Genomic DNA, 24,841 nt, shown 5'->3' with positions numbered 1-24,841 from the left:
AGGGGGCTGTGGCACAGCTGTCAGTACCGGCCGGCCCCACCACTCATTCATCTAACTCATCTTTACTGGGGCTCGGGGGAAGACAACATCATCGTGTCTGACGTACAGCAACGTGCTTTTCTTCCACGATACCAATCATGGAGAGGTAGAATGAGAAAGAAAAATCAAGATTCGCCTTGAGGGAAACTAATGACTGAGATTTTCGAACCCAAGACGCTTCTTTAGATTTGGCATTTCCTAGCAACCAGTAGTCTGGCAAAACTCAAGAAATACCAAAGGCCTAACTGCCAAGGCAAACAGCATTCATAGCCATTAATCATTTTAATTTTCTAAATATAAGAAAATTTCAGTCAAAATTCAAATAAGACATACATTCTTTAAGACAAAATCCATTCATGGTTAGAAATTGCTTAAAGGTTATTGCTTAATAAACAGGGTTTTTTTTAAATAGTTATTATTGGTTATACGTAATTTCTTAGAAATTCATAAGTAAAAAATAAAATTATACAATACTTATACAAACCTGCATCTTCTGACAATCTGACTACAATCTCCATTACCGTCAGGAAGTCGTCTTCATTGTTACTGAAGTCCCGGAAGATATCAAGCAGCCCTCTGGCAATAATCTGCCTATGGAGACAAAAACAATGCACGTGGTTATTGGGGCCGCACTGACCGAAGGACCACAAGGTTCCAGGCATTACGCTAAGAGCAGGTAAGTGCACCTGGGCACAAGACAAAATGAGCAAGCTGTGTCCAGAAGGAGGATGGAGGCTACCCAGGAATGCCCAGCGACGGCCATTCCAGTGTGGGCCACAGTCCTACAGGAAAGGAGGCCTGCATCTTCTAGTCTGGTAGTCATCAGAGTTTGAAAACGTCCACTTGAGAATAAGGCAAAACCTTTTTCTCATTTTTTGACTGGTTCCTCAGGCCTACATAGACTTGGAAGAAAAGCTCAAGGCAGTTGAAGGGAACTAAGGGACCAATAAATGCAGAAGAGAAAGGCCCAAAGAGGCATCTGATGGCCTCTTAATGACTGAATAAGTGCCGACTAGAAATTCTGCAGACATTCTCTCGGAAAGCCTTGAGAGAATTTTTTAAATTCAGATATTTCTCCACATTTATTACTTTTACTTTCCTATCTCCCTGTGCTGATTAACCATAAAACCTGTAAAATGAGAAGGACCTACAGATGTTTATTCTCAGGGGAGCAAGGGAAGGAGGAGCTGGGGAGACTGCATCCCACTATAGGCAGAACTGGTCAAGAGAATCAAGGTAGAGTCAGAAGTGGCAACTACCAAAAGGAAAGAGAAATCATTGCAGTCCACTGGCCTGAGCAATGTACAGGAGAACAGTTAAGTCAGCCCGAGACTGAGGAACAGGCCGAGACTCAACTCAGAAAAGTCTCAGCACAAGATGGCAAGCAACAGAGGAATGACGTGCACTATGGCATTCTACAGAGAGGAAGCTCTGGCCATGGGGGTAGACAATGTGATTGTCATTGCAGGATCAAGTGACGTTGTCCCATCATAAGCATGATCTGAGCTAGAGCTACAAAAGGCCTACTGAGGAGAAATGTCAAGATCTCTGCAACAGCTAATTCCATCAGTATACTGATCAATGGAGCAGGCAGGGGGCGGGGGTACCCTAAGGTGTGGGGCCTTCCCAAAGAGTGGACCCACAAGACCAGGAGGCCACTGTGAACTGTGGACCATCCAAAGACAGGAAATTGAAAAAGAATAAAGACTCTTTTAGACATTCAAAAAATCTACAACCAGCAGATCTGAACTATAAGAAATGATAAAGAAAATCCGATGGAAATGTGAATCTGCAGAAAGGAATAAAGGACACCAGAAGTGATAACTACATGCATAGATATACAAACTTTTATGTTATTATTTAAATCTCTTTCAGAAATAATTGACTATTTAAGTTAAAAATAACACTTTATTATTATTGTGGATTTATAACACATACATAATAAAATGCATGACAAAAATCACATAAAGACCAGGAGAGGGGAAACGAAGGCATACTATGATAAGGTCCTTACACTATACATGAAGTGGTAAAATACCACTGGAGGTAGGCCATGATAAGTTAAATATACATACTATAAATGCTAAGGCAACCACTAAAATAAAAAAATGAAGTATAGCTAATAAACTATTTAAAAAGCAAACTAAAATCACAAAGAAGTTCAATTAACACAAGAGAAAGCAGATAAAGAACAAAAAGGGAACAAAACAGATGTGACAAATAGAAAACAAACAGCAAGATGATATACTTAAATCTAACTGCATCAATAATTGCATTAACTGTAAATAGTCTAAACATTGCAATTAGAAAAAGATTAACAGAATGGATAAAAAAAAAACCAGACCCAACTACATATTACTTATAAGAAACACATGTTAAATATACATATGCAAATAAATAATAAAAGATGAATATATTATGCTAACAATAGTCCAAAGAAAGCTGGAGTAGCTATATTAATATCTGACAAAACAGATTTTGGAGCAAAGAACATCACCAAGGAAAAAGAGGTCATTTCATAATGATAAAGGGGTAAACTTATTAAGAAGACATAATTATCTCAAATGTTTATATGCCTAATAACAGAGTTTCAAAATACATGCAGCAAAAACCAACACAACTGCAAGGAGAAATAGACAAAAGTCAATGTCGAAGTCCAGAAACAAACCCACACATATATCAAGTGATTTTTTTTTTTTTACAAAGGTGAACAGGGAAAGTCTTCAAAAAGTGGTGCTAGAATAAATAGCCATATGGAGGGAAAAAAGAACATTGACTCTTATTTCATACCATAAACCAAAATTAATTCAAAATGGACCCATAGATCTAATGTAAGAACTAAAACATAAAATTTCTTGAGAAAAAAAAATCTTTGTGACCTTAGGTTAGACAAAGATTTCTGAGGAGCCAAAGTATACAAATCATAAAGGAAAAAAATTGATAAATTTGACTTCATCAAAATTTAAAACTTTGCTCCCTAAACCACACCACTGAGAAAATAAAAATCATGAGCCACCGACTGGAGAAAATATCTGACCAAAACTGGTATCCAGAATATATAAATAATCCTTGCCCTCTTGTAACTCAATAATAAGCAGACAAACAGCCCAGTCAAAAGAATAAATGTTCATAAATGAGCCCAGCACATTATTAATACTAATAACTGAAAGATGGAAACAAACTAAATATCTGTCAACTGAGGAGTGAATAATCAAAATACCATGTATCCATTCAATGGAGCATTATTAAAGGAAATGAGGTACTGATGCATATTACAACATGATGTAGCTTTTTAAAAAAAAAAAAAAAAAAACACAGGGTCTCACTCTGTCACCCAGGCTAGAATGCAGTGGCAAAATCGTAGCTTGCTGCAGACTTGAACTCCTAGGCTCAAGTGAAACATGGATGAATACTGAAAACAGCACGCTAAGTGAATGAAGTCAGTCACAAAAGACGACATACTGTATGATTACATTTCTATAAAATGCCTGGAATAGGCAAATCAATAAAGACACAAAGTAGAAGAGTGGTTGCCTAGGGCTGGGAGATGGGAGAGGAATGGGTAGTGGTTGCTAATGGGAACCAGGTTTCTTATTGAGGTGATAAGAATGTTTTAAAATTCATTGTGGCAATGTCGCACAACTCTGTGAATACGCTACAAACCATCAACTTGAACACTTTAAAGTGGTGAAACGTATGACATGTAAACTAAATCTCAATAAAGTTGTTTTATTCTTTTAAAAAGCAAAAAATTTTAACAACTTCACAAAAGAAAATGTACAAACAGCCAAGAAATACAAGAAAAAATTCTCAACATCACAAGTCTTCAAAAAACTACAAATCAGCCAGGCACAGTGGCTAACACCTGTGATCCCAGCACTTTGGGAGGCCAAGGCAGGCAGATTGTTTGAACCCATGAGTTTGAGACCAGCCTAGGCAACACGGTGAAACCCCGTCTCTACAAAAAATACAAAACTTAGCCAGGCATAGTGGCACACACCTGTAGTCCCAGCTACTCAGGAGGGTGAGGTAGGAGGATCACTTGAACCCAGAAGGCAGAGGTTGCAGGGAGCTGAGATCGCACCACTGCACTCCAGCCTGGGTGACAGAGCGAGACCCTATCACAAAAAAAAAAAAAAAAAAAAACCTGTCAAGATCATGAAAGACAAGGATAGAATAAGAAACCATCACAGATGGAGGAGCCTCAGGAGACATGGCAACTGTAAATGTAATGTAGTACCCTGATGGGATCCTGGAGCAGAAAAAGAACATTAATGGAAAAATGCAGAATCCAAGTCAACTCTGTAATTTAGTTAACAGTATACCAATGCCAATGTTATTTTCTTAGTTTTGATCAATGTAACATGCTTATTTAAGCCGTAAACATTAGAGCAGTTTCCTGACCTCAGTATTACTGATATTTTGGAGCAGGTAAGTCTTTGTTGGTAGGGGGAGGGGCTGTCTGGTGCACTGCAGGATGTTTAGTAGCATCCCTGGCTTCTACCCACCAGTAGCACCCTCTGTGCCCCAAGATGTGACAACCAAAAATATATCTAGACATTGTATAAGATCCTTTGGGGGCAAAATTACCCATAATTGAAAGCCACTGCATTAGAAGTTGGGCAAAAGGTATAAGGGAACTCTCAGTACTATCTCTGCAACACTCCTATAAACCTAAAGTTATTTCAAAATAAAAATCTTAAAGACAAAACAAAACACAAGGCCAAAAATGCAAAAGCTACAATGAGGTAACACTACAGCTACTAGAAGAACTAAAATGATAATAACAATACCAAGTGCTGGCAAAGACATGAAATAGGAATCCACAGACATTGGTAGAAATGCAAAATTGTACAGGTAATTTGGAAAACAGTGTGGCAATTCCTCTAAAAGCTAAACATACACTTACCAGTCAACCCAGCAATTTCACTCTTAGGCATTTACCCATACGAAATGAAAATCTATGTCCACGCAAAGTTGAATGCAAATGTTCATATAAGCATTATTCATAACAGCCACGAAATGGAAAACTCCCAGTGTTCCCTGAACCGGTGAATGCGATACAAAACACAGAGTATCTGTACACACTCAGCAATAAAAAGGAATGAGCTATTGATAACAACAGGGATGAATTTCTAATGCATTTTGCTAAGGAAGAGAAGCCAGACATGTAAGAGTACATCCCATATAACTGAATTTATATGAAATTCTAGAAAAGGCAAAATCTTTTGAAACATCAGAAACAGGGTCAGTGGTTGCCTGGCCCTATGGTGGTCAGGGAGGGAGGGAGTGCCAGACAGCCAAGGGGCAAATAAGGGTACTTGTCAGGTGACTAAAACTTTTGAACTCCATTGTGACAATGATTGGATTACTGTATACATTTACCAAATTCATCCAAGTGAATGATTAAAGTGGGTGAAGTTTATTGCATATAAACTATGCCTCAATAAATGCTCTTTAAACACAGACACTGATGAGGGATAAAGTGAGGGCCATCAGCAGCGGCCTGCGGTGATCTGGAGGCCTCCCATGCAAGTAGAGGAACTGGAGCTCCTGAAGGCTTTCTCTGATCAAGTAAAAAGGGGCCCCTGACTGCTTCTGTCCACTCCTCTGAGCAACCCACCATCCAGGAACAATGCATGTCATTTCTGGCCATGCATGCATCAGAAGAATTCAATGAAGTTGAAAACCCACCCTGACTTGCAGGAAAAAAAGGCTACAAATACGGAATTCAAAGGGGCAGTCCTTTGGCCCAGTATACTACAGGAAGAAATCCATCAACTCAAGCCTGTATCCAGGGAGATTTATACCACCCTTCGGATGAAAGATCAAGATCTGGCAGCCAAGAGGTTTTGGAAAGTCAGAATAGACACTGCAGAGAAAGTCACTAATTACATTTCACTAGACCACATTCATTCAGCTTCCCTAGGGAAATCAAGCAACTAAGATCCCCAATCTGCTTCTAGGGCCATAGAACAGAGAGGCAAATCTACATCCAGCCTCAAGTGGTCACAAGGGACCTGCCCTCTTAAAGAAACTGAGGAAAGGGATAAGAGAGGACCCCTGAGGCAGAGACAACTCCACAACAGAACAGGAGAGAGGTAAAGACTCAAACAAATTGGTGATTTGGAACCACCATTTTGGAAAACCTGGCTGCTTTGCAATGACCTGGAGAGCCCACAGTGGATGAGCAGAGTCCTGAAGCCTCGGCCTCAATACTTCTCACTTGTTTGTTAGCTTTGTTAGTAAGATGAAAGAAGAAAGTGGCCCTCTGGACAGACAAACCCTGCCTGACTCAGAAGAGTGCAGGGAGACTCAGCGACATGATGTGTAGCAAGCACATAGCTGGGGAGTGGCACACTGTAAGTCCTCTATAGTGCCAGCCACTAGATTACAAGACATGCAGCTGCCAACAACAAATGAATAGAGACAAGCTTAAATAAATTATGATCTATCTATACCCTGGCATACCATGCAACTATTTGTATGGTCTTAGTATCTCTAGATATGTACTAAGTTAGAAAGATATCCATGATACATTAAATGAAAAAAGGTGAAAAATTTTGCATATGGTATGAGCCCATTTCTTTTCTTTTTTTTTTTTTGAGACAGAGTCTCCCTCTGTCCCCAGGCTGGAGTGCAGTGGCGCAATCTCAGCTCACTGCAACCTCTGCCTCCCAGGTTCAAGCGAGTCTCCTGCCTCAGCCTCCTGAGTAGCTGGGACTACAGGTGCATGCCACCATGCTCAGCTAATTTTTGTGCTTTTAGTAGAGATGGGGTTTTACCATGTTGGCCAGGATAGTCTTAATCTCTGAACCTTGTGATCTGCCTGTCTCGGCCTCCCAAAGTGCTGGGATTACAGGCATGAGCCATCACGCCCAGCCAAGCCCATTTCTTAATACAAGTTACATTTAAGTATACATGTGCAACACATGTACACATAAACACATTCATATATACATACACTTATTTAGGAAACAATCTAGAAGGGTACCCACCAAACTTCACAGCTCTTCCCAAGGTTGTAGTGGGGGAGGGAGGGAAACTCTATTTAAATTCCTGAAGTTGTTAAATATTTCAGTGGGCATGTATTACGTTTGTGAATTTTTTTTAAATATAAAGAGGATGGCTGGGGAGGCCAAGGCAGGCGGATCACTTGAGGTCAGGAGTCCAAGACCAGCCTGGCCAATATGGCAAAACCCCATCTCTACTAAAAATACGAAAATCAGCTGGGCATGGTGATGTGTGGCTGTAATCCCAGCTACTCAAGAGGCTGAGGCATGAGAACCACTTGAACCTGGGAGGCAGAGGTTGCAGTGAGCTGAGATTGCAACACTGTACTCCAGCCTGGGTGACAGAGGAGTGACATTTCAAAAAAAAAAAAAAAGAGGATGGCTTAATTTTATGTGGCAATATAATCAATGTTCCCTGGAAATCCAGCCATGGAAGTAGCCCTCCGTGTCTTTGTTCCTTCTTTCCCTAACTCAATCACTCACTTATAATCATGTGTTAAGCCCAACCAACTCTAGACTCAATGCAAGAAGCTTGGGATACCAGGATAAGCAAGGTCCAGGCCCTGCTCTTAAGAGCTTTACAGTCTGGGCCTGGAAGTAAACAAGAAAATTATGATGACCAGTAGGGACAGGACCCACAGAGAGTGCCCACAGGATATGACAGAAACACAGAAGAACACAGAGGGGCTAGCCAGAGAGATGAGGAGTGTGAGGATGAGAAGTTAGGCAGAGACCTTGGATGTCGGAAAGATGAGACGAGGACTTTAAGATAAGCGTGAACAGCATGGAAAGGTCTAGAGGAAACCCGGGGCGCACTACGCAGCTATGGAATGCGGGAACTTTCTGTATTTCCCACTCGACTTTTCTGTAAATCTAAAGTCCTGCCAAAAATAAAGTCTATTAGTTAAAGAAAGAATGGAAATGAAACGTTTTTTCAGACAAACAAAAGCTGAGAAAATTCACTGACAAAGTCTTGTACAAAACAAAAATTGTTAATGGGAGTTCTTGAGGCAAAAGGATACCGGATGGAAATGAGCATTTTACAAAAAGAAACAAAAAACATCAAAAATGGTAAGAAAAAAGGGGCCGGGCGCGGTGGCTCACGCTTGTAATCCCAGCACTTTGGGAGGCCGAGGCGGGCGGATCACAAGGTCAGGAGATCGAGACCACGGTGAAACCCCGTCTCTACTAAAAATACAAAAAAATTAGCCGGGCGTGGTGGCGGGCGCCTGTAGTCCCAGCTACTCGGAGAGGCTGAGGCAGGAGAATGGCGTGAACCCGGGAGGCGGAGCTTGCAGTGAGCCGAGATTGCGCCACTGCACTCCAGCCTGGGTGACGGAGCGAGACTCCGTCTCAAAAAAAAAAAAAAAGAAAAGAAAAAAAAAGATGGCAAATATTTAAAAATCTTTTTCTTATTTGTAATTGCTTTAAGATAGTTGCTATATAAAGCAAACATAGTAAAAAGGTATTCTGAAATGTATGAATTGTGTAGAAGTAAAGTGTAGGAAAATAACAGCGTGAAAGATGGAGGAGAAGAGGTAGAAGAACACTGTTGTGAAGCTCTCAAGCAACATCTCCAACTCTACAGCATGCAAAGTGGTATCATTCTGAACATATGTCGTGATGAATGAAAGAAGTATACTGTAATCCCTAGAAAAATCCATAAAAATGCTTAAGAAGAGGTACTGTATAACGAGTAAGCCAACAGCGGAAAAAAACTGATATATTTAAGGCAGGAAAAACAGAAAACAAGAATAGTCAGACAAATAAAAAGTAAATACCAAGATGGTAGATTTAAACAAACCACATCAATAGTAACATCAAATGGAAATGATTTAAACACTCAAATTAAGAGGCAGAGATTGTACAACTGGATAAAAAAGCAAGACCTAATTATATGCCTTCTATCATAAACACATTTTAAAGACAGATAAGTAAAAAATAAAAGTATGGACAAAAATATACCACACAAACATTAATCAAAAGAAAGCTAGAGTGTATATATTAATATCAGACACGGTAAGCTTCGGAAAAGGAGAATATCGCTAGGGAAAAAAGGGACATTATACAGTGTTAATAAATCAGGCTGGGCGCGGTGGCTCACGCCTGTAATCCCAGCACTTTGGGAGGCCAAGGTGGGTGGATCACCTGATGTCAGGAGTTCGAGACCAGCCTGGCCAACATCGTAAAACCCTGTCTCTACTAAAAATATGTAAATTAGCCAGACATGGTGGTGGGTGCCTGTAATCCCAGCTACTCGAAAGGCTGAGGCATGAGAATTGCTTGAACCCAGGAGGCAGAGGTTGCAGCCTGGGGAATAGAACAAGATACTGTCTCAAAAAAAAAAAAAAAAAAAAAAAAAAGAAAGAAATCAATTTATTTAACAAACCAGAACAATACTAAATGTGTATGCACCCAACATCAAAACTTCAAAATACGTGAAATATGTAAAACTAAAATTAAAAGGAAACTTAGATAAATCCACAACTGTGGACGCAGGTAACAACATTTCTCTTAGTAATTTACAGAACAAGTAAACAGAAAATAGATAAGCATGTATTACCCTTAACCTAATTTATAAGATATTTTTAAGATACTCTACCCAAAAAACATTGCAGTGCATTGCAATACACATTCTTTTCAAGCAGACATGTAATAGTTTACTAAGATAGAACATATTCGGAGCCATAAAATAAATCTCAACAAATTTAAAAGAGAAAAAATACAAAGTATGTTCTCTGACCACAAACGAATTAAACTAGGAATCAATAACAGAAAGATATCTGCAAAATCCTCAAATATCTGGAAATAACACACTTCTGAATAACTAAATGATCAAAGGAGAATCATTATTAACATTAAAAATACTTGTGCTGAGAAATAACAAAAACATTATATATCAAAACTTGAGGTAACATAGTACTTAAGAGGAAATTGTACAATATAAAATGCAGATGTTACAAAAGAAAAGCCAAAAAACAAAAAACTGAGCTAAATATCCTTAAAGTAAGAAAAAGAACAGCAATTAAATCCCAGAAGTAAAAAAAAAAAAAAAAAAAAAACCCCAAGAAAAAAATAATACAGATTAGAGCAGATATTATTGAACTATTATAGAAAACAAACATACAACAGAAACAAAGCCAAAACCTGAGTCTTTGAAATAACTAATGAAATTCATAACCTTCTGGTAAGAATTATCTAGGGGGATAAAAAAAGAGAGAGAGGGCACAAATAACAAATAACAGGATGGAAATGGGGACACAACAGATCTCGCGGACAATAAAAAAAAAATTGTCATTTTCCAACCCAGAATGAAATAACAGATTTAAGCAATGATTATTTGTGAACCCTGAAATCATCAGAAGAAAGACTGGTGAGGAATTTTATAATGAAAGAATAAAACACCTGAGCCCACTGCTCAATATGAAACCTCTGAAAGTGTGACAACTAGACATTGTTTCCTGGTGTCTTGTAATAAGAACTTCACAAAACAATATGAAGTATTGCTTCAAAAAAAAATTGAAGCAGAATATAATAAATTCTCCAAATGTAATTTTCAGTTTACAGAAAAGACAGGGAAAATGATACCATGAGAATAATGACCACCAAATACAGAATGTGGAAAATTCTCTAAGCTAATGACCACTTCAACAAATAAATGATATGGAGAAAGATGAAAGACAGAACCATTGGAGATTAAAAAGAGTTTAAGATCAAAAGGAAAAAAACCTGTAAACAAAAAAAGACTTAAGAGACACATCTACCTAATGAAATCTACAGACCTTATTTGGATCATGACTCAAATAAATCAACCATAAAAAGGTATTTTTTAGTCAGGAAAACTTGACGTAGAGTGATAAACTAGAAAGCATTGTTGTTAATTTTGTTAAATGTGATAATGATATTACAGTTAGATTTGTTCTAAGTCCTTAACTGGATAAAATATGATGTCTCAAATTTCCTTTAAAACACACAACCAAAAAAAGCACCAAACCTCTGCAGAGAAAATGATCACACTGTACTGAGAAACTAAAGAAAACCTAAATAAATGAAAAGATATACCATGTTTATAGATTGGAAGTCTACACATTGTAAAAAGGGCAATACTCTCCAAATGGACCTATAGACTCAATGCAAACCCAATCAAAATCCTAATAGATGTTTTGTTTTGTTTCATTTTGTTAGAATCTGGTGAGCTGGATTTTAAATTTACATGAGAATACAAAGTACCAAGAATAACGAGTCATGCCAAAGAAGAAAAACAAGATGGGAAGACTTGTTCTATCAAGTATCAAGACTCATTATAAATCTATAGTAACCAAAACAGTGTAGTATTGGCTGAGGGGACCACTGGAAAAAAGGGGAGAGTCCAAAGACTGTAAATAGAAGCTGGACTATAACAGAGGTGGCACTCCAGAGCAGTGGGAAAAGAACGTACTTTTGATAAATGACATTGTGACAATTAGGAAAATGAAGCTGGAGCCATTTTTCTTATGCTAAAAATTAAGTTCAGGCAGATTACAGAAATATAGTATATCTATTTCACAGAAAAAAAAATAAAGGCTTTAAAGCAATATAAAGAAATAGAGAAAAAAGCTTCCGAATGCACTATTAAGGAAAATGTCAATAAATTTAACTACATTAAAGTGAATATTTGTGTGCCTGGCACAGTGCTCACACCGTTGAGGCCAGGACTTTGAAACCAGCCTAGGCAACATAGTGAGACCCTGTCTCTATGCAAAATAAAGTAGCTGGGCATGCTCCTGTAGTGGCAGCTACTCAGGAGGCTGAAGCAGGAGGATCTCTTGAGCCAAGGAGTTTGAGACTCCAGCTATGATTACACCACTGCACTCTAGCTGGGTAACAGAACTTGTTACCTTGTTACCCAAAGTCTCAAAAAAAACACAAAAAATTAAAATTAAAAATGAATAGCTTCTGGTCACCAAAAGAACACCATAAAGAGAGTTTAAACACAAGCCACCAGTTGAAAGAAGATGTTTATCATACATAATTAACGAAGGTTTGAAATCTAGAATATACACAGAACTCCTACAAACTGATAATAAAAAGACAAACAATCCGTCTTCTCCCTACCAGTTCAACCAAAGATTTGAACAGGCACTTCACAAAAAAGAAATACAGATGTTCAACAAACAGATGAAAAAGTGTTTAAACTCACAGTAAAGAAAATAAAAATTCAAATCACAAATGATATCATTATATACACCACCAAACTACCAGACTGACTAAAATACAAAAATCTGACAATACCAACCGGCAGATAAAATGTAGGGCAAAGGTAAGACCGAGCATAGTGGCTCACACCTGTAATCCCAGCACTTTGGGAAGCCGAGGCGGGTGGATCACTTGAAGTCAGGAGTTTGAGACCAGCCTGGCCAATATGGTGAAACCCTGTCTCTAGTAAAAATATAAAACTTAGCCAGGCATGGTAGTGTACACCTGTAGTCCCAGCTACTTGAGAGGCTGAGGCAGGAGAATTGTTTGAACCCAGGAGGCAGAGGTTGCAGTGAGCCAAGATCGCCCGCCTGAGCAATGGAGCGAGACTGTCTCAAAAAAAAAAAAAAAAAAAAAAGTAGGGCAAAGGTAGGAGTATAAACTGATACAACCACTTTGGAAAACTGGCATTATCTACTAAAGCAGAAGATAAGCATACACCATCACACAGTATTTCTTTCCTGGGTACATGTCCTACAGAAACACATACTTGTGTGCCCCCAGATACGTGTACAAGACTGTTCATAGCAAAACTCTTCTTTAACAATAGTAGATGGATAAATGTCAATATATTCAAGAACACTATTATAAAAAGAACAAATTCAAACTATTAATATATGTGAAATCCATAAAAGTAATGTATCCTTTATGATTTCACATATATAAAGTCCAGAAACAATAAAATTAAATTACATTTGGCGGTAGCTAGATGCCAAAACTAGAAAGACAAAAAAGAAAAAAGACACCATTCAGGGTATCATCATTCCCTAGCATAAAAGGAGAATAACAATGGACTCATCCTGCAACATTAAATGGATCCATCCATAACATCCTTGTGAGCTTTCTATGATTTAATAGATGAAAGAGCTTAGCCTACTATATTTGGCATAGAATATAATTTTTATTTTATCTTTTTCTTTTTTTTTAATAGAATGTAATTTTTTTTTTTTTTTTTTTTTTTGAGACAGAGTCTCACTCTGTCACCCAGGCTGGAGTGCAGTGGCGTGATCTTGGCTCACTGCAAGCTCCGCCTCCTGGGTTCACGCCATTCTCCTGCCTCAGCCTCCCGAGTAGCTGGGACTATGGGAGCCCGCCACCACACCCAGCTAATTTCTTGTATTTTTAGTAGAGACAGGGTTTCACCGTGTTAGCCAGGATGGTCTCGATCTCCTGACCTCGTGATCCGCCCGCCTCGGCCTCCCAAAGTGCTGGGATTACAGGTGTGAGCCACCGCGCTCAGCCAGAATGTAATTTTTAAAAGTAAGAGCTGATGAAGGTAAGGAAAGAGACTATGTGAGTACCATCAAGTCTTGGCAAGTGGTGTAGCTAGGGACTACATGGGGAAGGAAGTAGGGAAGCTCAGAGGATAGTTTAGAACAAGACAAGTCAGGGTTGCAAGTGGGGTGAAAATGCACCTGTAACAGAAGAGGAGACACAGACAACAGAAGGCAAAGCTGAGGTGGGAGAGGGATCAGGGACAGAGGGCCCATCAAAGGGCAGAACAGGAGGAGAGAGACTTTCTGCTGAGAAAGGAGGGAAGAATGCTTTCAGATTCACAGAAGTTTGGGTAGCGCATAAATGGAAAGGGAAGCCTTAGTTTCTGCTTTCTTCAGGATATTAAGAATCAAGGTCATCTACTGAGCCAAGGTGGGCCTGGAGTCGAACCCTGCCAACACCGTACACAGTGACAATGGAGCATGGCATGACACATTGCCACCAAAGTCCCTGATGCACAGTGCAGTCAAAATACAAAGCGGGCAGACAATGCTTCCAACTGATGCTTCTTGGTGCTTCTCAATTAAGGAATGCATGACTTTTCTGAGTACTGCATATGGGAAAGAAACACAGTTGGCAATCCTAATCACTTAAACACCATGAAATTCATCACTATTTTCTTCCTGGCTTACCAGGTGGTCAGCAAAACAGTAACAAAAATAACAAAAAAGCCTAATAAGATTGTACCATTCAGACAGAAGCCCAGCATCCTGGTGACAATCTGTATCCAACCTACCTCATCATCCATGAAGTCTCCTCAAAGCTGTCAAAGAGAAGGGGCCCCAAGTGTCAGCTTAAAGCACACAACAGAGAGCTGTCAACATACACAGGCCTGGTTGGGCTTACCGGTTGAAGGTGTTCTCACTGAAAGCATACTTCTCCAGGCGAGTGAGTGGAGGCAGGTTATCCTGGCCTGGAATGTCCAAGAAGGCTGTTACTCTCATGTTGTCGCAATCTGTACCATAGTCTTCAAATCCATCTAAAGAGGAAGAATGGAGCGGGGGAACCCACACTCAAAAGTGTGCATCAACTGTGAAAAGTCACACTTGGGCAAAGACATGGCCTTGTGGCATGCGTTCTACCTTCACAGCTGAAGTCTCCAAGAATCGCAACGTTGAGAATTCACCCAAAATGAAATGGTCAGTTGAAGAACCCCAAAAGAAAAGTAATAGGTATCAGAGCAACAAAGAAGAGCCGGACGCCTTTCTTTTAGTGCAGTCTGTCTAATGCATGAGCGAAAGGAACCAATCCTCTACTGGAGAACTCAGCAAGTGAGCAGATGTTCACCTCTAAGAAAGCCCTGCTGTTGAAGAAGCTCTGCTCATCACACAGGGCTGTGCAAATAGGTTAAAGCAGTTGAAGGAAAAACAAATCAGTTTGGCCTTACTTGTTAGCAAAACTGACAGAAAGTCCACCCCACATCCGGTCTGTTCTAAACGTACTCATGTAGCCTCATAGATGCCATGACATACATTCCCATCCATCCATATCTGTGGCCCCACAACACCCAACCACACCTCTCCACACAGGTATCTAAGAAGTTCCTCCAACTCATTCTGGCCAAAAATGAGCCAATTATCATCCTTCCTCTTCTTTTTTTTTTTTTTTTTTCTAAGATGGAGTCTCACTTTGCTGCGCAGGCTGGAGTGCAGTGGGCCAATCTCAGCTCACTGCAACCTCCGCCTCCCGCGTTCAAGTGATTCTCCCACCTGAGCCTCCACGAGTAGCTGGGATTACAGGCATGCGCCATCACACCCAGCTAATTTTTTTGTATTTTTAGTAGAGACAGGATTTCATCATGTTGGCCAGGCTGGTCTTGAACTCCAGACCTCAGGTGATCCACCTGCCTCGGCCTGCCAAAGTGCTGGGATTACAGGCATGAGACACCATGCCTAGCCCCTCTTCCTCTTTAAACCTGCTCTTTTCCCTCCTGTGCAGTGGGTAGCTGAATTCATGGGCTCTGGAGCCAAACACACCTGGAATGGGATGAATCCCACAACTACTACTCACTGCTGTGTGGCCAGAGTTCGTCATGTCACCTGTCCACACTTCCGTGTTCTCATCTTGAGGGTGGGATGAAACCCCTCCCTTGTGCCATCAGGATGCTGGAGTAAGTGGGACCATGCATGGGAAGACCTGCAGGATCTGGCCGACCTTGACATTGTTCACCTCCCTTTACTTACTCCCATGTTTCACATCCTCCACAGCGTTCGGAAGATGCTGTTCCCTACCTACTCTCTCTCATTTAGACTTAAGGTCTCAGCTAGGGTGCAGCCTCTTTAGAATGGCTTGCCTTCCCACTCTCCTCATACCTCAGGTACCCCTGGTGATGACGACCTGTGCCAGCCTCCTGCAACATGAAGTTCACTGTTTATCTGCAAGAAGTCCTTACACAATAAACGCTCCTGAGGGCAGAACTATGTCCAGTTACTGTTGGATTCTCCAAGCCTAGCACATGGGCTTGGTAAAATGCATAGTCTTAAAGTGAATTTACTCATTATATGTTTAATGAGCACATACTATGTGCCCCTGGAACATTATTAAACACATAATTTACTTTAAGACTATGCATTTTACCAAGTATGGTCTCCAACAAAACACCAACCACTGAATTAACTTAATCTTTCCATCCACTCTATAAAACACACTGACTAATCCCAGGGCAATGAACACTCATAGCAAAGAGGCTACTCTCTAGGAATAACAGTGGTAAGGGGAGTTGTTGGGATGATGATAATAATAAAAATAATGGCCACATTTTTTGAGCTCTAATAATAGGCCAGGGACAGGGAAGTAGCTTTCACATATGATTCAATTCCCACACCAACTCAACCAAGTAAGATTCTTTTGCTTGTTTTACCGATGAGCAAACCAATACCTAAAGAAGTTAGGCAGCTTTCCCTCGGTCACTCACCCAGTTTGCCCTAACCAGAAGGAGGCTCATGCGCAGCTATTCCCAGCAGGAGTTACCTGCTTACTAACGGTCAGGTCCTGTGCTGTTATTTCTGAACATTAGTTTGAATTCTTCAGAAAGATTTAATAAAAATGAGTTATTAAAATATAGCTGTCAAATTAGGAGTAGATAAAACAAGTGGAAAATACTGTAAACACATTGTAAAAAATGACAAGGGCTTACATTTGCATTGCCTGACATATAAGTCCTCTCACTCCACATAAGACACTGAACCTGGAAATGTAGACGAGGCCTTACGGGTGTGATCTATGGATGAAGGGAAAGGGTCCATGTGCCAAGCAAGGCAAGGCCTTGGCTCAGAGCACACGGTCAGCCTACGAATATCTATTCTTTGACTAAAATTAGAAGTTTTAAAAATGTAGCCATCTTGGCCAGCTGTGGTGGCTCACGCCTGCAATCCCAGCTCTTTGGGAGGCTGAGGTGGGTGGATCACTTAAGGCCAGGAGTTCAAGACCAGCCTGGCCAACATGGTGAAACCCCGTCTCTACTAAAATACAAAAATTACCCAGGCGTGGTGGTGCATGCCTGCAATCCCAGCTACTTGGGAAGCTGAGGCAGAGAACAGCTTGAACCTGGGAGGCGGAGGTTGCAGTGAGGTGAGATCACGCCACTGTACTCCAGCCTGGGCAACAGAGCAAGACCTCGTCTCAAAAAGAAAAAAAAAAGAAATATAACTGTCTTTTTTTAAGAATCCCTGATATGACTAACTTTTTCTATTAAGCAGTCATCTTCTCCTCCCATTCCTGCTAGAAAAGAGGCCATCCCTGAAAGGATAAGGCAGGCAGGGAACTACCTGGAGTTGAGAGCTAATTATCAAGAGGACTCTTGCTATTTCAAAGACAGCCTGGCGGAGTTTGTGCCCAGTAAAGAGAAACACACCTGGCAGAGCCCTCCCTTCTCCCACTCCCCCACCTAGCCTTTCCATTGCTAACCCAGGAAAATAAAGATGAAGAAACAGGCTGCTGAGGACTTCCCTGAGGCTAATTTTGGCAAAATAACAGCCTCAATAGTTAGATCCAGAAAGATTAATCGGCACCTGCTCTAGAGGTGGAAATGCATCCCTCCTACTCCTCACCCTGAAAACTAGACAGTTGGTGATGGCACTGATGTGAAAAAGTAGAGTCCTACCAGGCAGGTAGAAAACCCAAAGTCAATGTAGGCAGTAATGGAAAAGAGTTCCATCTAGAGATGACAAGTTTGTGCCTAGGTACTTACTTTTCTTTGAACGTGAACCACATTTTTCCTCAACTAATTCTTTTAGGCTAATAATATGAGCTTATTAAAAATTTACACTGTATAACAGCTACTCAGAGAATTTTAATAAAGAATTATACAGTTACAGAAAAAATATGTATGACATAATCAAATATGCCATTTCTCTGTACAATAGCTGCCTTGGATGAACAGGCCCACACTGGGCCACAGCCAAGCCCAACGACCAGAGTCACTGCATACGAGCTATGCTCAATGCACTTCGGAGTCCAGAAGGAATAGGCAGCCTCGATCCCACAGATAGTTATATAGCATCTGCAGGCCCAGGCTGGAATGGACTTGAAAACATTAAGTTTAAAGCAGTAGCTCCCAAGCTTTGGGGTAACAGACGGTTTTGGAACCTGAAGATATCTACAGTCACATACATTCAATACTTTTCATACAGGATCAGGGGTTTCAAAAGATCTTCTGAGGACCACTGTGTACTTCATGGGTTAAGAACATGGTGTTATAAAATAACAGAAAATACTCACTCTTCAAAAAACTGTTTAGTCAGACAACTAACGAACTTAGCAATTAGCTCCACCAAAGAATAGATGTCACTGGAGAATATTAATGATCCTACCACATTAACTATATAAAACTACACTATCAACAAGGAAATAAAAGCTATGTATAAGCCATAAAATAATGAATAATAATTTACTCTTCTTGGTTACCTCTATAAACCAGAAATTGTGCTAAGAGCTTTCTGTGTAGTAGCAGTAGTTTGTTAAATCTTGATAAAAAACCATATTAATCCCATTACAAAAATAAAAAACAGACCAGGTAAAGTGGCTCATGCCTGTAATCCCAGCACTCTGGGAGGCTGAGATGGGAGGATCGCTTGGGCCCAGAAGTTGGGGATCGGCCTGGGGTAGAAAGTGAGACTTTGCCTCTAAAAAAAATATAAAAACTTAATGGTTGTGATGGTATGTGCCCGTGGTCCCAACTACTCAGGAGGCTGAGGAGGGAGGATCATTTGAGCCCAGGAGGTCGAGGCTGCAGTGAACTATGATCACAGCACGGCATTCCAGCCTGGACAACAGAGTGAGACCCTGTCTCAAAAAAAATTAGAAAACAAAAAAGCAGCTCAGAGAAGTTAAGAAAATTGCTACTCATAGAGTGGCAGAGTCAGAATTATTACTATCATTAAATCATTAGCTGATTCTATTACTAATATTGCTTATGTTTGTATCTCCAGAGCTCAGGGCAACCACAGACACTAGAGAGTGTGGGGAAGGGCAAAGAGGAGGAATCCCAGAAAGGAAAGAGTCAAACAGGGGAAGCCTCTGTATTCAACTCTGCCCAAACCCTGGCTTGAGCCCTAAACCAAGCATTTGTGTGACAAATTCCCATCAGTACAGCTAAGGCTAAAACAATTGAACCAAGATTTGGAATATTATCCACTCTACGGGTGATGAGTTAACAGTCTGACCCCAGTCAATTTAAGTGCCTAGTAAAATAAAACAAAAGAAATAAAAAGAATCAATACTCTTTGGAGGCATATAGCAGAATCCAGAGGTTCTACAACATGTAACATTCACAATATCCAAATTATACTCCAAAATTACTCAACATATGAAGAAAACAAGAAAACCTGAACTAGTTGAAAGAAAAAAAAAATCAAAACAGAGTGACTCTGAGAGAACTCAAATGTTGGAATTACAGACAAGGACTTTAAAGCAACTATTACAATAATGCTTATGGATGGAAAGGAAAATGTGCCATGAATGAGAAGGAGCCTCAGCAAAGAAACATAAATATAAAAAGGCATCAGATAAAAATTTGAGAACTAAAACAATTATCTGAAATTTAAAAATTCACTGAGTGAGTGGACTTAATAGAAGAACGAAGATGACAAAATAATGACCAAAAATTCCGCAAATTTGGTGAAAGACATAAATTTCCAGAATCAAGGATCTTAGTGAATCCCAAGAGGATAAATACATAGAAAATTGCATCTAGGTACATTAGAGTCAAACTGCTAGTAACCAAACATGATCATCGGGACAGCAGCAGAGAAAACAAGTATCATACACATGGAGTCATGGCCTGAATGACCATTGACTCTTGACCAGAAACAGTAGAGGCAGAAGACAGTGAAATCACATTTTTTTTTTTTTTTTTTTTTTGAGACAGAGTCTCGCTCTTTCGCCCAGGCTGGAGTGCAGTGGCACGACCTCGGCTCACTGCAAGCTCTGCCTGCCCGGTTCACGCCATTCTCCTGCCTCAGCCTCCCGAGTAGCTGGGACTACAGGCACCCGCCACCACGCCCAGCTAATTTTTTTGTATTTTTAGTAGAGACGAAACCACATCTTTAAAGGACTGAGAGACAAAACTAGCAATCTAGAACTTGACATCCAGTGAAAACATCCTCCAGGAATCTGACACTGTCCGATTAAAAAAAAATGCTAAAAATTTGTTTCTAACACACCCTTTTTACACAGCCAGCCAACGTGGACTACAAGAAATATTAAAAGATGTTCTGTAGGCTGAAGTGCAATTATACCATTTGGAAACCTGTATCTTCAAAAGGAATCAAGAGCATTAGAAACGGTAAATATTTAAAAACTATTATTCTTCTTAACTTAAAAATGCATATGATAGTTTAAAGCAAAAATTAAAACCTTGTGCTGTGGAATTTATAACATATGCAGAGGTTCTATATATTTTAAACTATAACATAAAGCAGGAGCAGTAAATGGAACTATGCAGTTGTCAGGCTTCAACATTTTACATAAAGTGGTACAATATTAACTCTAAGTAGACTGTTTCTTTCTTTCTGTTTTTTGTTTATTTTTGTAGAGACAGGGTCTTGCTATGTTGCCCAGGCTACATTTGAACTCCTGAGATCCTCCTGCTTCAGCCTCCCAAGTAGCTAGGACTACAGGCACACACCATCAGACCCGGTTTCTCTTTTTTTTTTTTTTTTTTTTTTGAGGAGTTTTGCTCTTGTTGCTCAGGCTTGAGTGCAACGGTGTGATCTTGGCTCACCGCAACCTCCGCCTCACTGGTTCAAGAGATTCTCCTGCCTCAGCCTCCCGAGTAGCTGAGATTACAGGTATGCACCACCATGCTCGGCTAATTTTGTATTTTTAGTAGAGACGGGGTTTCTCCATGTTGGTCAGGTTGGTCTCGAACTCCCAGCCTCAGGTGATCCACCCACCTCGGCCTCCCAAAGTGCTGGGATTACAGGCGTGAGCCACCGCGCCCAGCCCAGACCTGGCTTCTAAGTAGACTGTTTCTATCTCTAGAGCTAGACCTGGAGGTCCTTTAAACACTGGGACCATGTCATATAATGCCTGGCACATGGCACAGACACTTAACGAACACTGGTTTCTATAGAAATCACTCCCCCAAGACTTTGATTACCAGGATTCAATTCATGAAAGCCTATCAGCCCCTGAGAAAGCTGAGACAATCCAGCTTTCACAAAACCAAACCTGAAATGCAGCACCTAGCCTAAAACCACCTGTAGGTGTACCCACAATGTGAGTTAGAAGGCAGCCAAAGACATTAACTAATTTGCTTCTGCTTACAAAATGAGGTATCTCAGTGTCGAATAAAAAAAAGGTCAAAAACGTAACTGTTAAAAGTAAAATTAATGAATTCACACAGTCAATATAATGTACACGAATTAATCAAAAGTATTCAATCATCTTATTAATGAATTTAGTAGAACAAATTTTGGTAATTCATGTTAAGTATATAAGGAAGGGCAGAGAGAGGAAAGATGTTTAAAATTCATCAGAAATAATAACAAGTCTAAATAACAGGGATTTCTGTTTTAAGCAATGGAATTACAATTTTAGTCCTATAAAGAACAAAGAACCAGGCTGTCTAGCTGCTACCACCCTGGGAGAGTTCTGCATTAATAGGCCACTGGTGGCCAATCACAGCCAACGAGATCCCGCCTCCATCCTTTCACTGGTTGGTTCTATGCTATCAGGCACAGCTTTGAGACCAGCCAGCCATGATGCAAGTGCACAGCTTGGTCACCTGGCCACAGAGTGCAGACAGCTTGAGACAGCATATCTTCAAGTGTGACACACTGAATGTCATTAAATCACACAGTGGGAAAGTTATTCCCTTCTTCATTTTCCAATTAAATCAAGGAAATTCCTTTTGTTCAGGCATGTCTTGAACACTTCCCTAAGACTGGTAATCTTCCTTTTAATACAAAGCAGGTCTCAGCTCAGAATCTTTTGCAGGCACTGTGTCTATATACATAGAATTTAATGTTATTTTATTTCTGTTTTATATTTTGGTTAAGTTTCATTTAGAGCAACTGATGAAAGTTTTCTAAAATGTGTTTAAATAAAATAAGTTATTTGATATGAAGAAAAATCCAGGTAGTATTATTAAAATAAAAATAGAAAAAAGTGGCACACAAATGACTGATGTCTAAAAAATACTGGATTAGCAAAATCCAAGGAAAATATTCCTACTAATACCATCATATTCATTTTTTTTTTTTTTTTTTTTTTTTGAGATGGAGTCTTGCTCTGTCGCCCAGGCTGGAGTGCAGTGGCGCGATCTCGGCTCACTGCAAGCTCCGCCTCCCAGGTTCACGCCATTCTCCTGCCTCAGCCTCTCCGAGTAGCTGGGACTACAGGCGCCCGCCACCACGCCCGGCTAATATTTTTTTGTATTTTTAGTAGAGACGGGGTTTCACCGGATCTCCTGACCTTGTGATCCGCCCGCCTCGGCCTCCCAAAGTGCTGGGATTACAAGCGTGAGCCACCGCGCCCGGCCCATCATATTCATATGTAAAGAATAGTACTTTTCATTCCAAGTACTGACAATCATTTCTTTCCCCACATATGCAAATATTTTCCCTGGTGTGGATCAACAGGTCTGGACTTCCTCAAAATTAGGAAATCCTACTTGAGTCCAGATTAGTAAGATTATCAGTAAGATTATTACTATTTACCTGTGAATGCTGTATTTTTTTTTTTTTAACTACTCCTTCAATGCACCAGGGCTTCCTAAAATATACATGGAAGCAAGATTTGGCTCTCCTTTCCTCAAAGTGAATGAAAATAGCCAGCATTCGCTTCAATGTCAATTGTGAAGGCATTCTAACCAGGTAACATGATGAATAACCTTTTCCCATGACGTTTTCGTGTTTTTTTCTTTATTAAATCTTAAAAGACAAACTAAATAAATCAACAACTGATGAACTATATAAAGATAACAGAGCAGGATTCCTCAACCTCAGCACTATTGACATTCCAGGCCAGATTATACTTGTTCTGCGGGCTGTGTACTGTAGGAAGTTTAGCAACATGCCTGGCCTCTACCCACTACGTGCCAGAGCACTCCCTCCCCAGGTTGTGATGATCAAAACCATCTCCAGCCAACGTCAGATGTCCCCTGGGGGTGGGGGGAAGTAAGGCAAAATCTCCCCAGTTAAACACTGTAAAAGAGAAAGACAGGCCAGGCAGTGTTACCTGTGGGTTGTGCAGTCAGTGGAAAAGATCTGGCCCACCCCTTACTTCTTCGCCTCATCTCCCACTTCTCTCCTTCTCTGCCTCCAGCCACAGGCCTTGTGGCTATTTCCCAGATGCTCAGTCCCTCGGCAGAGGGCCTTTTCACTGGCCGATCCCTCTACAAAGAATTCCTTCTCCTCTTAAAAATCTTTGCTCATTCATCATCCTCTCAATAAGGTCTTCCCTGACCACCTTATTTTAAAATTCCAAGTCCCCCATCTATAGCCCCCTTATCCTGATCTACTTTCCTGTTTTTCCAGAGAACTCCCTGCCTTTGAACACACAAAACATTTACTTCCTGGGTTTACTGCTTGTCAGCTGTGTCCACTCTTCCTACCCCTACCCTTAGGGTAAGAATCTTTGATGGACTCATTGATATGTCTAGGCCACCTCAAGCATTCAATAAAAGTTGCTGAACGAAAGAATGCATGCATGGTAAAGATCCACCTAGCTAGTTTGCTGTGTCCCTTAACAATGGGATTAGCATATAAAATGATCCTTTCTCTCAAAAAGAATGTTCTAGAGGCCAGTGTGGTGGCTCATGCCTATAATCTCAGCACTTTAGAAGGCCAAGGTAGAAGGATGCTTGAGACCAGCCTGGACGACGTAAGAAGACCCCATCTCAACAAAAAGTAGAAAAAATTAGCAGGGCATGTTGGTGTGCACTTGTAGTCTCAACTAGCGGGGAGGCTAAGATCAGAGGATTACCTGAGCCTGGAAGGTCAAGGCTGCAGTGACCTATGACTGTGCCACTGCACTTCAGCCTTGGAGACAGGGTAAGACCCCGTCTCAAAAAAATAACAATTTTCTAGAATTCACATTTCTAAGGACAGGTGCTGTGGCTCACACATGTAATCCCAGCACTTTAGTAGGCCGAGGCAGGTGGATTACTTGAGGTCAGGAGTTCGAGACCAGCCTGGCCAACATGGTGAAACCTCATCTCTACTAAAAATACAAATTAGCCAGGCACGGTGGTACACACTTGTAATGCCAGCTACTCAGGAGGCTGAGGCAGGACAATTGCTTGAACTAAGATCATGCCACTGCACTCCAGCCTGGGCAACAGAACAAGACTCTCTCAAAAAAAAAAAAAAAAAAAAAGAATTAACATTTCTAGCCATTGCTAAGTTGGCATGTTGTCTGGCAAATGCTGATAGAAACAAGGGGCTATGGTCTACAAGGCAATATTACAAACAATTACTCTGGGACCCCACAAGTCCAGACCACACATAAACATCAGGAATCTTAAGCATTCAAGTTAGAAATGAAATATGAAGTAGCACATAAATAATTCCTAGTTCAAATTGTTTTCACTGTATTTTTTTCACATTTGAAAAACAAAATAGCTACTAACTCCATTCATGAAAGCTTCGCACGATGCAGAAAAACAAAGCTTTCTGAACAAAACAGTTTCTAATAATAACTTCAAGTTGTCTTGGCCCAGTGTAAAATATGAAATAAACCAGTATTGATCATGTTTTGACTTCATTTGTCATCTACACTATAATAAGCTTTTAAGCAGCAGCTGCTTTCTATGTTTCTGCCACTTTCTAAATTTC

General features: G+C 40.4%; 1 protein-coding gene across 1 annotated transcript in view; it reads right to left on the bottom strand.

Annotated features, from left to right (window-relative positions):
- LOC116463300 (serine/threonine-protein phosphatase 4 regulatory subunit 1-like) overlaps positions 1-24,841 on the bottom strand; it is a 72,389-nt gene that overhangs the window by 37,395 nt on the left and 10,153 nt on the right. Inside the window, 2 exon segments of the mRNA XM_032146335.2 lie at positions 524-630; positions 14,409-14,541. Coding sequence (XP_032002226.1) covers positions 524-630; positions 14,409-14,541 — 240 coding nt within the window.

This window comes from Hylobates moloch, unplaced genomic scaffold (genome assembly GCF_009828535.3).
Source record: "Hylobates moloch isolate HMO894 unplaced genomic scaffold, HMol_V3 SCAFFOLD_32, whole genome shotgun sequence".
Taxonomy (NCBI): domain Eukaryota; kingdom Metazoa; phylum Chordata; class Mammalia; order Primates; family Hylobatidae; genus Hylobates; species Hylobates moloch.
The sequence above is the reverse complement of the archived record's forward strand: the minus strand, read 5'-3'. Positions and strand labels throughout refer to the sequence as shown.